This window comes from Saccopteryx leptura, unplaced genomic scaffold, assembly GCF_036850995.1.
Source record: "Saccopteryx leptura isolate mSacLep1 unplaced genomic scaffold, mSacLep1_pri_phased_curated manual_scaffold_18, whole genome shotgun sequence".
Classification (NCBI taxonomy): Eukaryota; Metazoa; Chordata; class Mammalia; order Chiroptera; family Emballonuridae; genus Saccopteryx; species Saccopteryx leptura.
In genome coordinates this window covers 1,360,466-1,373,479 of record NW_027095700.1, presented here as the reverse complement: position 1 = coordinate 1,373,479, position 13,014 = coordinate 1,360,466, and the positions used below count along the sequence as shown (strand labels likewise).

Genomic DNA, 13,014 nt, shown 5'->3' with positions numbered 1-13,014 from the left:
GTGAGTCTCTTTTAGATAGCCTATATATTTTTAAATCAATTTATTTACTGAATGATTATTATAGAATTTAGTCAATTTAAAAACCTGTTAATAGACGACATTTTAAAATGTTTTTGGCTATTTTTTAGCTTCTCTTTTTCTTCCTTTTTTGTTGCTCTACTTCTTTAGTATTGATGAGTTGCTTTTAGTGCTTGCTGTTTCCTTCATCTTTATATATTATGTATTTACTTTAGATTTTGCTTTGTGATTCTCACAAGGCTTTCATATAATAATTTATATTTATAAATATTTTCACTTGCTAACATCTTAAGCTTTAACATAATCATTTTACTGTTTGCAGTTTTCTGATTATTTACTTATTTTTTATTTTTTTTTTATTTTTATTTTTTTATTTATTTTGGTGGCAGAGAGAGTCAGAGAGAGGGACAGACAGGGACAGACAGGAAGGGAGAGAGACGAGCAACATCAATTCTTCGTTGCAGTTCCCTACTTGTTCATTGATAGTTTTTTTTCATTCATTATTGAGAAGGGGGAGAGAGAGAGAGAGAGAGAAGGGGGGAGGAGCAGGAAGCATCAACTCCCATATGTGCCTTGACCAAGCAAGCCCAGGGTTTTGAACCGGCAACCTCGGCGTTTCCAGGTTGACGCTTTAGCCACTGCACCACCACTGGTCAGGCTATTTACTTATTTTTAATAGAATTTATTGGGGTACATTTTTAGGTTGAAACTCAATAAAACATAATTTGTATAATAAACCATGTGTCCATTACTTCAAGAAAAGTCTTTCACATTTGCCCATCTACATCAACTCCAGCCCCCAACCCTTTTCATTTATCTGGCTATCACCTCATTCCTTTCTATGTCTATATGTTACGTATTACATATGTGTATATATATATAGGTAACTATACAACCCAACAACAAAAAATATTTTGCTTAATCCCTTCACATTCAGTATTCTAGTCCCTCAAGCCTTCTCCCAGTCAAAACTATCAGTCTGTTCTATGTGTCCATGTTTCTATTTTGTTTGTCACTTTAACTTGTTCATTAGATTTCACATATAAGTGAGAGAGCAGATAGCATTTATCTTTCTCTGACTGGCCTACTTCACTTAGCATAACAATCTCCACATCCACCCACGTTGTCACTAAAGGTCCATTGTGTAAATGGTAGCATTCCATTGTGTATATGTACTAATAGCTTTTTATATACTCATCCTCTGACGGACATTTGGGCTATTTTTAGCTCTTGGCTATTATAAATAATGCCACAATGAACATAGAGGTGTATAAATTCTTTCAAATAAGTGTTTCAAGATTGTTTGGCTACATTCCCAAAAGTGAAATTGTTAGGTCAAAAGGCAGTTCCAGAGTGACGTCACAGAAATGGCGCCGTGAGCAGCGCGTCCGACAGATCTCCCCAAAATCACAACAAATTTATCAACTAGAAACAGAAAAATTTATCCTCGGAGCATTCCGGAGTTCCACACAAACTGAAAGCGAAAGGACTGTTATCACTTGAATCTGAGAGAAGAGGGTGTGGAGGAAGCTAACTACCGCAGGGACGTTCATTCAAGCCGCGGAGGAAGTGCGCCTGTGGTGAGTCGGCGAGCAGCCGCCGGCGCACGCCCGGTCCAGTTGCAGAGCGAGCACCGCTAATGTTCCCAGCGGCCCGCGCACTGCGAGTGAGAGTCCCCAGCCACCGGTGCCTGGAGCACCCCAATCGCGCGCGTGCCCTACTGGCCCGCACACCCAGGGTGCCACATTATCCTGCGCCCGGTGCGCCCTACTGGCCCGCACACCCAGGGTGCCCCATTATCCTGTGCACGGTGCGCCCCAGCCGCCAGCGGTGGGGCGAGCGGGAGAGGCGCCAGGGCGGTCTTCCCTACTTGGGAGATTCTCTCCACGGGCGGGGCACCTCACCCAGCCATTCAAGCTAACAATCAAGCGTTGGGGGAGGGGCGCACAGGCAACCTGAAATACCTTCGGGAGCACAGCTGCGGACCCAATCACTGAAATTAGCTTAACCCATGAAATCTGTGCACCCACGGGCTCTAATTGATAAGATCTCTCTCAGTTCAGCGATCCAAGACAAGAGGCGTGATATTTCTTAGTACCTCTCGCTAAAGGGGCGGGGGCAAGTTCTGATTGATAGAGCCTCCATATTCAGGGATAAACGCTAACAACAGGGACTTGGCAGATAATAAGATCTTTACTACACTAGTCGCAAGCAGAGACTAGTGCCTCTTCTTCCCAGCCAAAACAGGCTACAAAGTGTGGAAAGCCTGGGTTGAGTGGTCCAACTGAATGTTAGGCGCTGAACAGTCACCTTGACAGCAATTGACTCCCACCCTCGCCTGATTACACTGGAGGCTCTGACTGCCAGAGCCTTTCCCAAAGCCTTGCACTGAGTGGGGATAGAGTGGGGATTTCCTAGCTCTTTGAGCCTCTTACTCCCCAGGCTGAAGCAGTAGCAGCCTTATAGCTGGATCACCAGGCTGCTAATTCAGGAAGGGGGGACTAGGAGAGAGACTCCAGGAAAGCAAACTCTCTCATCGTTGGACCCTGCAAACGCCAACAAGCCTTGACTACCAGCAAGACTAAAGCCAATTATATGACATTGCCATAGAATCCCATCAACTGCAAATCCCTACCTAAATGTGACACAGGGGCAGAGCCTGGGGTACAGAGTCACCGACCAGGAAGAGGGAGATAAAAGAAAAAGGAAGAAGTTAACCTCTCAAAATCAAGAAAAATCCACAGACTTTACAACTTGTTCCACTAATTTTTTTTTTTTGCTGTTGTTTGTTTCTTCTATCTTATTGCCTTTATTATTATTATTTCTATTTCCTCCACCTCGGTCCTTCTATTCTCTGCCCATCTTATGCTTCCCTTTTCTTGAACTACACTACCCATGAGTGTTACATTTTATTTCTTATCTTCATCCTCACCCTCCTTTAAGGTTATACTCCAAAACACTTAACTCTCACTCTCTCCTCTTTTGTTTTTTTTTGTTTTGCTTTATTTTGTTTTTTTCTCTTCCTTTTTTTTCCTTCCTTCGTTTTTCTCTTTTTCTTATTTTTTCCTTTCTCTTTGTTTTTTCTTTTCTCATTTTACTTTTCCTCCCATTTAATCCTCAATCACGAACAAATTAGTTAATTTGGGACTCAAGGGTTTTTTTGGTTTTATTTTTCTTTTTCGCTTTTGTTTTTGTTTTTTTGTTTGTTTATTTTTGTGGCATTTTGGATACTTTTTACGTTGTTTTTTAACTCACTAGCATTCCTCCCAACCCAAGGTCTCCATTGTATTTAGTCTTCGCTCCACTTAATACAACAGATTTTTACTTATTATTTTTATTTTTTTCTTTATTATTCTTTTTTTTCTCCTTTTTTCTGGTTCCCTCTTATCCCTCTCATTATATCTCTTAGTCGACCATCACTTACAAGCAAATCATCTTATGCTTGTCTAATATTTTCTTCTTATTTTTTTTTTTTTTTGCATTTAGTAGGACCCTACTCCCTTTTTTTGCCCCTTGAACTCTTCACCCCAAATCAGGCCCTCCATTATAGGCAGTTTATGTTCCATTTAGCATAATATAATGCACAGGTCATCACGATATTTCCCTGAGGAGGGGAGAGGAGGGAAAGAGAAGAAAGAAAAAAAAGGGGGAAATAATAAATTATTACTGTTTTTTTTTTGTGGGGTGTTTTACATTTTTTTTTTCTTTTTCTTTTTACTCTTTATTAATTCTAATTAGTGCTCTCAACAAGACCACCCTCAGATGCCAATAAGAAAGAGGAAATCGAATATTATGAATACAAAAGAAAGAGAGGTAACACAAATAGATGTGGAAAAATCTATGGAGAAAAGACTTAACATATTGGAAGCCTTGGAGCTAAATGACAGAGAATTTAAAATAGAAATCTTAAAAATACTCAGAGATATACAAGAAAACACAGAAAGGCAATTTAGGGAGATCAGAAAAAAACTCAATGAACACAAAGAATATATTACCAAGGAAATTGAAACTATAAAAACAAATCAAACAGAAATGAAAAACTCAATTCACGAGCTGAAAAACGAGGTAACAAGCTTAGCTAACAGAACAGCCCAGATAGAAGATAGGATTAGTGAAATAGAAGACAAACAACTTGAGGCACAACAGAGAGAAGAAGAAAGAGACTCAAAAATAATAAAAAAACGAGAAAGCCCTACAGGAATTGTCTGACTCCATCAGAAAGAATAACATAAGAATAATAGGTATATCAGAGGGAGAAGAGAAAGAAAATGGAATGGAGAATATACTCAAACAAATAATAGACGAGAACTTCCCAAGCCTGTGGAAAGAACTAAAGCCTCAAATTCAAGAAGCAAACAGAACACCAAGTTTTCTTAACCCCAACAAACCCACTCCAAGGCACATCATAATAAAGATGACACAAACCAACGACAAAGAAAAAATTCTCGGCCCTGGCCGGTTGGCTCAGCGGTAGAGCGTCGGCCTAGCGTGTGGAGGACCCGGGTTCGATTCCCGGCCGGGGCACATAGGAGAAGCGCCCATTTGCTTCTCCACCTCTCCGCCGCGCTTTCCTCTCTGTCTCTCTCTTCCCCTCCCGCAGCCAAGGCTCCATTGGAGCAAAGATGGCCCGGGCACTGGGCATGGCTCTGTGGCCTCTGCCTCAGGCGCTAGAGTGGCTCTGGTCGCAATATGGCGACGCCCAGGATGGGCAGAGCATCGCCCCCTGGGGGGCAGAGCACCGCCCCTGGTGGGTGTGCCGGGTGGATCCCGGTCGGGCGCATGCGGGAGTCTGTCTGACTGTCTCTCCCTGTTTCCAGCTTCAGAAAAATGAAAAAAAAAAAGAAAAAAAAATTAAAAAAAAAAAAAAATTCTCAAGGCAGCCAGGGAAAAGAAGAGTACAACATATAAAGGAAGGCCTATTAGATTATCATCAGATTTCTCAGCAGAAACTCTACAAGCTAGAAGAGAGTGGACCCCAATATTTAAAGCCCTGAAAGAGAGGAACTTTCAGCCAAGAATACTATACCCATCAAAGCTATCCTTCAAGTACGAAGGAGATATAAAAACATTCACAAATACAGAAAAGATGAGAGAATTTATCAGCAGAAAGCCCCCACTCCAGGAAATACTAAAGGGGGTTTTCCAACCAGATTCAAAGAACAAAAGAAAACAACACCACAAGTAACAGCTCCACCAAGAACACAATAAAACCAAACTTAAACTGTGACAACAAAGGAAAAAAGGGGGGGAGAGGATGGAGATTAACAGTAGCAAAGGACGATGAAGTGCAGAAATACTCATAAGATAGGGTACTACAATGAATATGGTAGGTACCCTTTTCATTACTTAATGGTAACCACCCTTGAAAAAACCACCACAAAAACACTTGACTTAAAAAAGGCAGCAACTGAGGAAAGAAGTATGGAACACAAACAAACAAAAACAAATGATAGAAAAACAAAAGAGAAGAATCAAACAAGATACAAAACTAACAGAAAGCAATTTATAAAATGGCAGTAGGGAACCCACAAGTGTCAATAATTACACTAAATGTAAATGGATTAAACTTACCAATAAAAAGACACAGAGTAGCAGAATGGATTAAAAAAGAAAATCCAACTATATGCTGCCTACAAGAAACACATCTAAGCAACAAGGATAAAAACAAATTCAAAGTGAAAGGCTGGAAAACAATACTCCAAGCAAACAACACCCCCAAAAAAGCAGGTGTAGCAATACTCATATCTAATAATGCTGACTACAAGACAGAAAAAGTACTCAGAGACAAAAATGGTCATTTCATAATGATTAAGGGGAAGTTGAATCAAGAAGACATAACAATCCTTAATATATATGCACCAAACCAAGGAGCACCAAAATATATAAGACAGCTACTTATTGACCTTAAAACAAAAACTAACAAAAATACAATCATACTTGGAGACCTCAATACACCGCTGATGGCTCTAGATCGGTCATCCAAACAGAGAATCAATAAAGATATAGTGGCCTTAAACGAAATACTAGAACACCTGGATATGATAGACATCTACAGGACACTTAATCCTAAAGCGACAGAGTATACATTCTTCTCTAGTGTACATGGAACATTCTCAAGAATTGACCATATGTTGGGCCACAAAGACAATATCAGCAAATTTAGAAAAATTGAAATTGTACCAAGCATATTTTCTGATCATAAAGCCTTGAAACTAGAATTCAACTGCAAAAAAGAGGGGGAAAAACACACAAAATTGTGGAAACTAAACAACATACTTCTAAAAAATGAATGGGTCAAAGAAGAAATAAGCGCAGAGATCAAAAGATATATATAGACAAATGAAAATGAAAATACGACATATCAGAATCTCTGGGATGCAGCAAAAGCAGTAATAAGAGGAAAGTTCATATCACTTCAGGCCTATATGAACAAAAAGAGAGAGCCAAAGTAAACCACTTAACTTCACACCTTAAGGAACTAGAAAAAGAAGAACAAAGACAACCCACAACCAGCCGAAGAAAGGAGATAATAAAAATCAGAGCAGAAATAAATGAAATAGAGAACAGAAAAACTATAGAAAAAATCAATAAAACAAGGAGCTGGTTCTTTGAAAAGATCAACAAAATTGACAAACCCTTGGCAAGACTCACCAAGGAAAAAAGGCACAGGACTCAAATAAATAAAATCCAAAATGAAAGAGGAGAGATCACCACAGACATCATAGATATACAAAGAATTATTGTAGAATACTATGAAAAATTATATGCCACCAAATACAACAATCTAGAAGAAATGGATAAATTCCTAAAACAATACAACCTTCCTAGACTGAGTCATGAAGAAGCGGAAAGCCTAAACAGATCAATCAGCAGGGAGGAAATAGAAAAAACTATTAAAAACCTCCCCAAAAATAAAAGTCCAGGCCCAGACGGTTATACTAGTGAATTCTATCAAACATTCAAAGAAGACTTGGTTCCTATTCTACTCAAAGTCTTCCAAAAAATTGAAGAAGAAACAATACTTCCAAACACATTTTATGAGGCCAACATAACCCTCATACCAAAACCTGGCAAGGATGGCACAAAGAAAGAAAACTACAGACAAATATCTCTAATGAATACAGATGCTAAAATACTAAACAAAATAGTGGCAAACCGAATACAACAACATATTAAAAAAATAATACATCATGATCAAGTGGGATTCATCCCAGAATCTCAAGGATGGTTCAACATACGCAAAACGGTTAACGTAATACACCATATCAACAAAACAAAGAACAAAAACCACATGATCTTATCAATAGATGCAGAAAAGGCTTTTGATAAAATACAACACAATTTTATGTTTAAGACTCTCAACAAAATGGGTATAGAAGGAAAATATCTCAACATGATAAAGGCCATATATGATAAACCATCAGCCAACATCATATTAAACGGCATAAAACTGAGGACTTTCCCCCTTAAATCAGGAACAAGACAGGGTTGTCCACTCTCTCCACTCTTATTTAACGTGGTGCTAGAAGTCCTGGCCAGAGCAATCAGACAAGACAAAGAAATAAAAGGCATCCATATTGGAAAAGAAGAAATAAAGATCACTTTTTGCTGATGATATGATCCTATACATCGAAAACCCGAAGGACTCCACAAAAAGATTATTAGAAACAATAAACCAATACAGTAAGGTCGCAGGATACAAAATTAACATACAAAAGTCAATAGCCTTTCTATATAACAACAATGAAATATTAGAAAACGAACTCAAAAAAATAATCCCCTTCACGATTGCAACAAAAAAAATAAAATACCTAGGAATAAACATAACAAAGAATGTAAAGGACCTATATAACAAAAACTACAAGGCATTATTAAGAGAAATAGAAAAAGACACAATGAGATGGAAAAATATTCCTTGTTCTTGGATAGGAAGAATAAATATAATTAAAATGGCCATATTACCCAAACCTATATATAAATTTAATGCAATTCCCATCAAAATTCCTATGAGATTTTTTAAAGAAATGGAACAAAAAATCATCAGATTTATACGGAAATATAAAAAACCCCGAATAGCCAAAACAATCCTAAGGAAAAAGAATGAAGCTGGGGGCATTACAATACCTGACTTTAAACTATATTATAGGGCCACGATAATCAAAACAGCATGGTATTGGCAGAAAAATAGACACTCAAACTAATGGAACAGAATAGAAAGCCCAGAAATAAAACCACATATATATGGTCAAATAATCTTTGATAAAGGGGCCAACAACACACAATGGAGAAAAGAAAGCCTCTTCAACAAATGGTGTTGGGAAAACTGGAAAGCCACATGCAAAAGAATGAAACTCGACTACAGCCTGTCCCCGTGTACTAAAATTAATTCAAAATGGATCAAAGACCTAAATATAAGACCTGAAACAATAAAGTACATAGAAGAAGACATAGGTACTAAAATCATGGACCTGGGTTTTAAAGAACATTTTATGAACTTGACTCCAATGGCAAGAGAAGTGAAGGCAAAGATAAATGAATGGGACTACATCAGAATAAAAAGTTTTTGCTCAGCAAGAGAAACTGATATCAAAATAAACAGACAGCCAACTAAATGGGAAATGATATTTTCAAACAACAGCTCAGATAAGGGCCTAATATCCAAAATTTACAAAGAACTCATAAAACTCAACAACAAACAAACAAACAATCCAATAAAAAAGTGGGAAGAGGACATGAACAGACACTTCTCCCAGGAAGAAATACAAATGGCCAACAGATATATGAAAAGATGCTCAGCTTCATTAGTTATTAGAGAAATGCAAATCAAAACTGCAATGAGATACCACCTCACCCCTGTTAGATTAGCTATTATCAACAAGACGGGTAATAGCAAATGTTGGAGAGGCTGTGGAGAAAAGGGAACTCTCATCCACTGTTGGTGGGACTGTAAAGTAGTACAACCATTATGGAGGAAAGTATGGTGGTTCCTCAAAAAACTGCAAATAGAACTACCTTATGACCCAGCAATCCCTCTACTGGGTATATACCCCAAAACCTCAGAAACATTGATACGTAAAGACACATGTAGCCCCATGTTCATTGCAGCACTGTTCACAGTGGCCAAGACATGGAAACAACCAAAAAGCCCTTCAATAGAAGACTGGATAAAGAAGATGTGGCACATATACACTATGGAATACTACTCAGCCATAAGAAATGATGACATCAGATCATTTACAGCAAAATGGTGGGATCTTGATAACATTATACGGAGTGAAATAAGTAAATCAGAAAAAACCAAGAACTACATGATTCCATACATTGGTGGAACATAAAAACGAGACTAAGAGACATGGACAAGAGTGTGGTGGTTACCAGGGGTGGGGGGAGGGAGGACATGGGAGGGAGGGAGGGAGAGAGTTAGGGGGAGGGGGAGGGGGCACAGAGAACTAGATAGAGGGAGGCGGAGGACAATCTGACTTTGGGCGAGGGGTATGCAACATAATTTAATGACAAAATAACCTAGACATGTTTTCTTTGAATATATGTACCCTGATTTATTAATGTCATCCCATTATCATTAATAAAAATTTATTTAAAAAAAAAAAGGCAGTTCCATTTAAAAATTTTAAAGAAAACTCCATTCTGTTTTCCACAGTGGAGGCACAAATCTGCATTCTCACCAACAGTGTATAACATTTTGTTTCTGCACACCCCTGTCAACACTTTTTTGTTGATTTACTAATAAAAGTAATTCTGGCAGGTGTAAGGTATGTTCTTATTATATTTTTAATTTTTACCTCTCTGATTAGTGACATTAAGCATGTTTTGTATGTCTGTTGGCCATAAATATCCCCCTTTTGGAGAAGTGTGTATTTTGCTCATTTTTTTATTATTTATTTGAAGACTATTCATTTTTAGAGAGGGAAGAGAGATAAAAGGGGAAGAACACAAAGCATTAATTTCCATATGGACAAAACCAGGGTTTCAAACTGGCCACCTCATCTTTCAGGGTTGATGCTTTATCTACTGCACCACCACAGGTCAGACTGGGTTACCTGCTCATTTTAAATTGGATTGTTTTTCTTCCTGAAGTTGAGGTGTATAGTTCCTTATGTGTTTTGGAAATTAACATCATATTAGATATATCACTGTCAAATATTTTCTCATTCTGTTAGTTTCCTCTTTATTTTGTTGATAATTACTTTTGCTGTATAAATGCTTTTTAGTTTGATATAATTCCTCTTGTTTATTTATTTTTGAATGAGGAGGTATACTGGCAATAATATTGCTGCAAGAGATATCAGATATTTTACTGCCTATATTTTCTTCTAGGATTTTTATCGTATCATGACCTACATTATTTTTTTTTAAGTGAGAGACAGGCAAGGGGAGACAGGAAGGGAGAAAAATGAGAAGCATCGACTCATAGGTAGGTCATTTTAGTTATTAATTGCTTCTCATATGTGCCTTGAGACTAGAGGTGCCTCCAGTTGAGCCAGTGATGTGTTGCTCAAGCCAGTGACCTTGGGATTCAATTCAAGCTGGTGAGCCTGTAATCAACCTGGTGATCTTGGGATTTGAAGCCTGGGACCTCAGCATCCAAGGTTGATGTTCTCCACTCTACTTTGACTGGGGAGTTCCAGCTGAGCCAGTGACCTCTTGTTCAAGATAGTGACCTTGGGCTTCAAGCTATCAACTTTTGAGCTCAAGCCAGCAACCAATCTCAGAGAGCCTTGGACTTTATAATCAGTCCTGGGGTCAGTACTGGTGGAAGCTGGCCCTGGTGCATAGTTTGATTCTTCCGAGTCAAATTCAGGCCCAGCAGAGTAGCCACAAACTGTAACTACAAACTGGTTGCCCAAAGTCAGTCAGACACTACCTGACATTGACCTGCAACAGTTCCTCCTAAGAGGCCCCAGAACAGACACATCCAGAAGCCAGCTTCAGCCAACATCACAGAAGGATCCATTTAGTTTCATAAGTAGCATATCCAAAAAGAGATCTTGGCAGGCACTTGACCCTGGTGAGGCAAAATCCACTTACTGTGGTCTGAACATGCACAGAAGTTTACATATTGTTGGTTAGAATTGATTCTCAGTCAGCAAGCCCGAGGGTCCTCTGCACACTAGTAATTGTATGAAGATTTATTCTGCTTTATATGTTACATATATTATTATTATTATTAAAACCAGGTAAAGGTGTATTCCTATTACATTAATTTTCTCTGCTGAAAAAAATCACTCAGGGTGGGGAGTGATGTTTCAAAAAAAGGAAAGACAACTATAATTTCCTATTAAAGTTGTATAATATTTAACTGTGGCTAGTGTTTAGCTCTTCTCTTAATTTCATCTTACTACAGTTCATAACTTTCAAAACAGAAAAATAGTTTTAAAAAAAGTTATAATGTAAATTCCTAGTAAAATATACACCAAAAAGATAGTTCACACAATAAAATACACCAGTGCAAAGTAAGGCCAAAATACTCAAAGGACATTTTATTACCTTTCTTAGCCGTGGTTCCATCCATTTCCTTACACCAGAAAAAGTTTTTCATTTTATGTAATTTAATTGTTCATTAAACCCAAAACTATAGATTACAAATGCATGAGTTTTGACAATAAATGACATATTTTAACACAATTTTTTTATGTAGTACAAACTATTCTCCATATTTTGCCATTACAATTGCCTCATTCAAGAAATTGTTTTATACATTAAATAAAAAATAGTTGACTAGTATATCTGTACTTCCAATGTTTAGTTAACTGGGTACTACCCAGCATTAAATTTTTGCAATTATTTACCCTATAAATTCAAACCCATGTTCTAAAATCTGCAGTTTGTAAATGCTCTCTATGATGTTGACAACATAGCATGGTGAAAAGAATTTTATCAAATACAATATAAAAATATAGTTACAGAAATATGAAAATAGCCCCTTTTCTTGACTTCAAATTAGTTGAAACTAGTACTTATCATTGATCTTAATGATAAGGCAATTTATTCAAAACATCCACTAACTGGAAACAATTCTTTTCTTTACTCTCTCCCTCTTCTTCTTTCTATTGTTTTAACAGTAGATATTGTGGTCTTTTACCACTTAGTTCCATTACATCAAAAGAATAGAGCATTAACATTTTTTTTCTTAAGATTTATTTTTAGATTTTATTTATTCATTTTTCAAAGAAGAGAGAGAGGAAGAGAGAGAGAGATTGGGGGGGGGGGCGCGCAGGAAGAATCAATTCCCATATGTGCCTTGACCAGGGTTTTGAACCAGCAACCTCAAGGTTCCAGGTCAACACTTTACCCACTGAGCCACCACAGGTCAGGAAGAGACATTAACATTTCAATTAAAGAAATATAACAAATATTTTAAGCAATGAAATAAATTGGTTAATAAACTACATTCATGCTGAAGTTTAAGTCTTCTTAACAGATGATGGTCAAAATCCAAACTGTAGAATATTCTGAAACTTAAGGTCAACTTAGATCTGTAAGTGAAAAAAAATTAGATCCATAGAAAAATAATTCTTATAATAGTCTGAATAAGAATCCCCTTAGACTGCCTAGAAAATAGATCCTTTTATTTTTATTTTATTTATTTATTTTTTATAGAGATAGAGAGAAGAGTCAGAGAGAGGGATAGATAGGGACAGACAGACCAGGAATGGAGAGAGATGAGAAGCATCAGTCATCAGTTTTTCGTTGCGACAGTGAACACCTAGTTGTTCATTAATTCCTTTCTCATATGTGCCTTGACCATGGGCCTTCAGCAGACTGAATGACCCCTTGCTCAAGCCAGTGACTTGGGTCCAAGCTGGTGAGCTTTGCTCAAACCAGATAAGCCCATGCTCAAGCTGGCAACCTCAGGGTCTTGAACCTGGGTCCTCCGCATCCCAGTCCGACGCTATATCCACTGTGCCACACCGCCTGGTCAGGCAAAAATAGATCCTTTTAAACAGAAAATATGACCACCTAATTTTTCTTAATTCC

General features: G+C 37.7%; 1 protein-coding gene across 3 annotated transcripts in view; it reads right to left on the bottom strand.

The window, feature by feature from the left end:
• LOC136386863 (eukaryotic translation initiation factor 1A, Y-chromosomal-like) overlaps nucleotides 1-13,014 on the bottom strand; it is an 84,709-nt gene that overhangs the window by 30,749 nt on the left and 40,946 nt on the right. The window contains exon 7 of one of the 3 annotated variants that reach the window (XM_066357983.1): nucleotides 11,471-12,512. The exons of the other annotated variants lie outside the window; for them this stretch is intronic. Within the exon in view, the coding sequence (XP_066214080.1) occupies nucleotides 12,507-12,512 (6 nt within the window). The 3' untranslated portion in view covers nucleotides 11,471-12,506. Of the gene's footprint in view, nucleotides 1-11,470; nucleotides 12,513-13,014 lie in introns of those variants that run through there. 3 annotated transcript variants of the gene reach the window in all.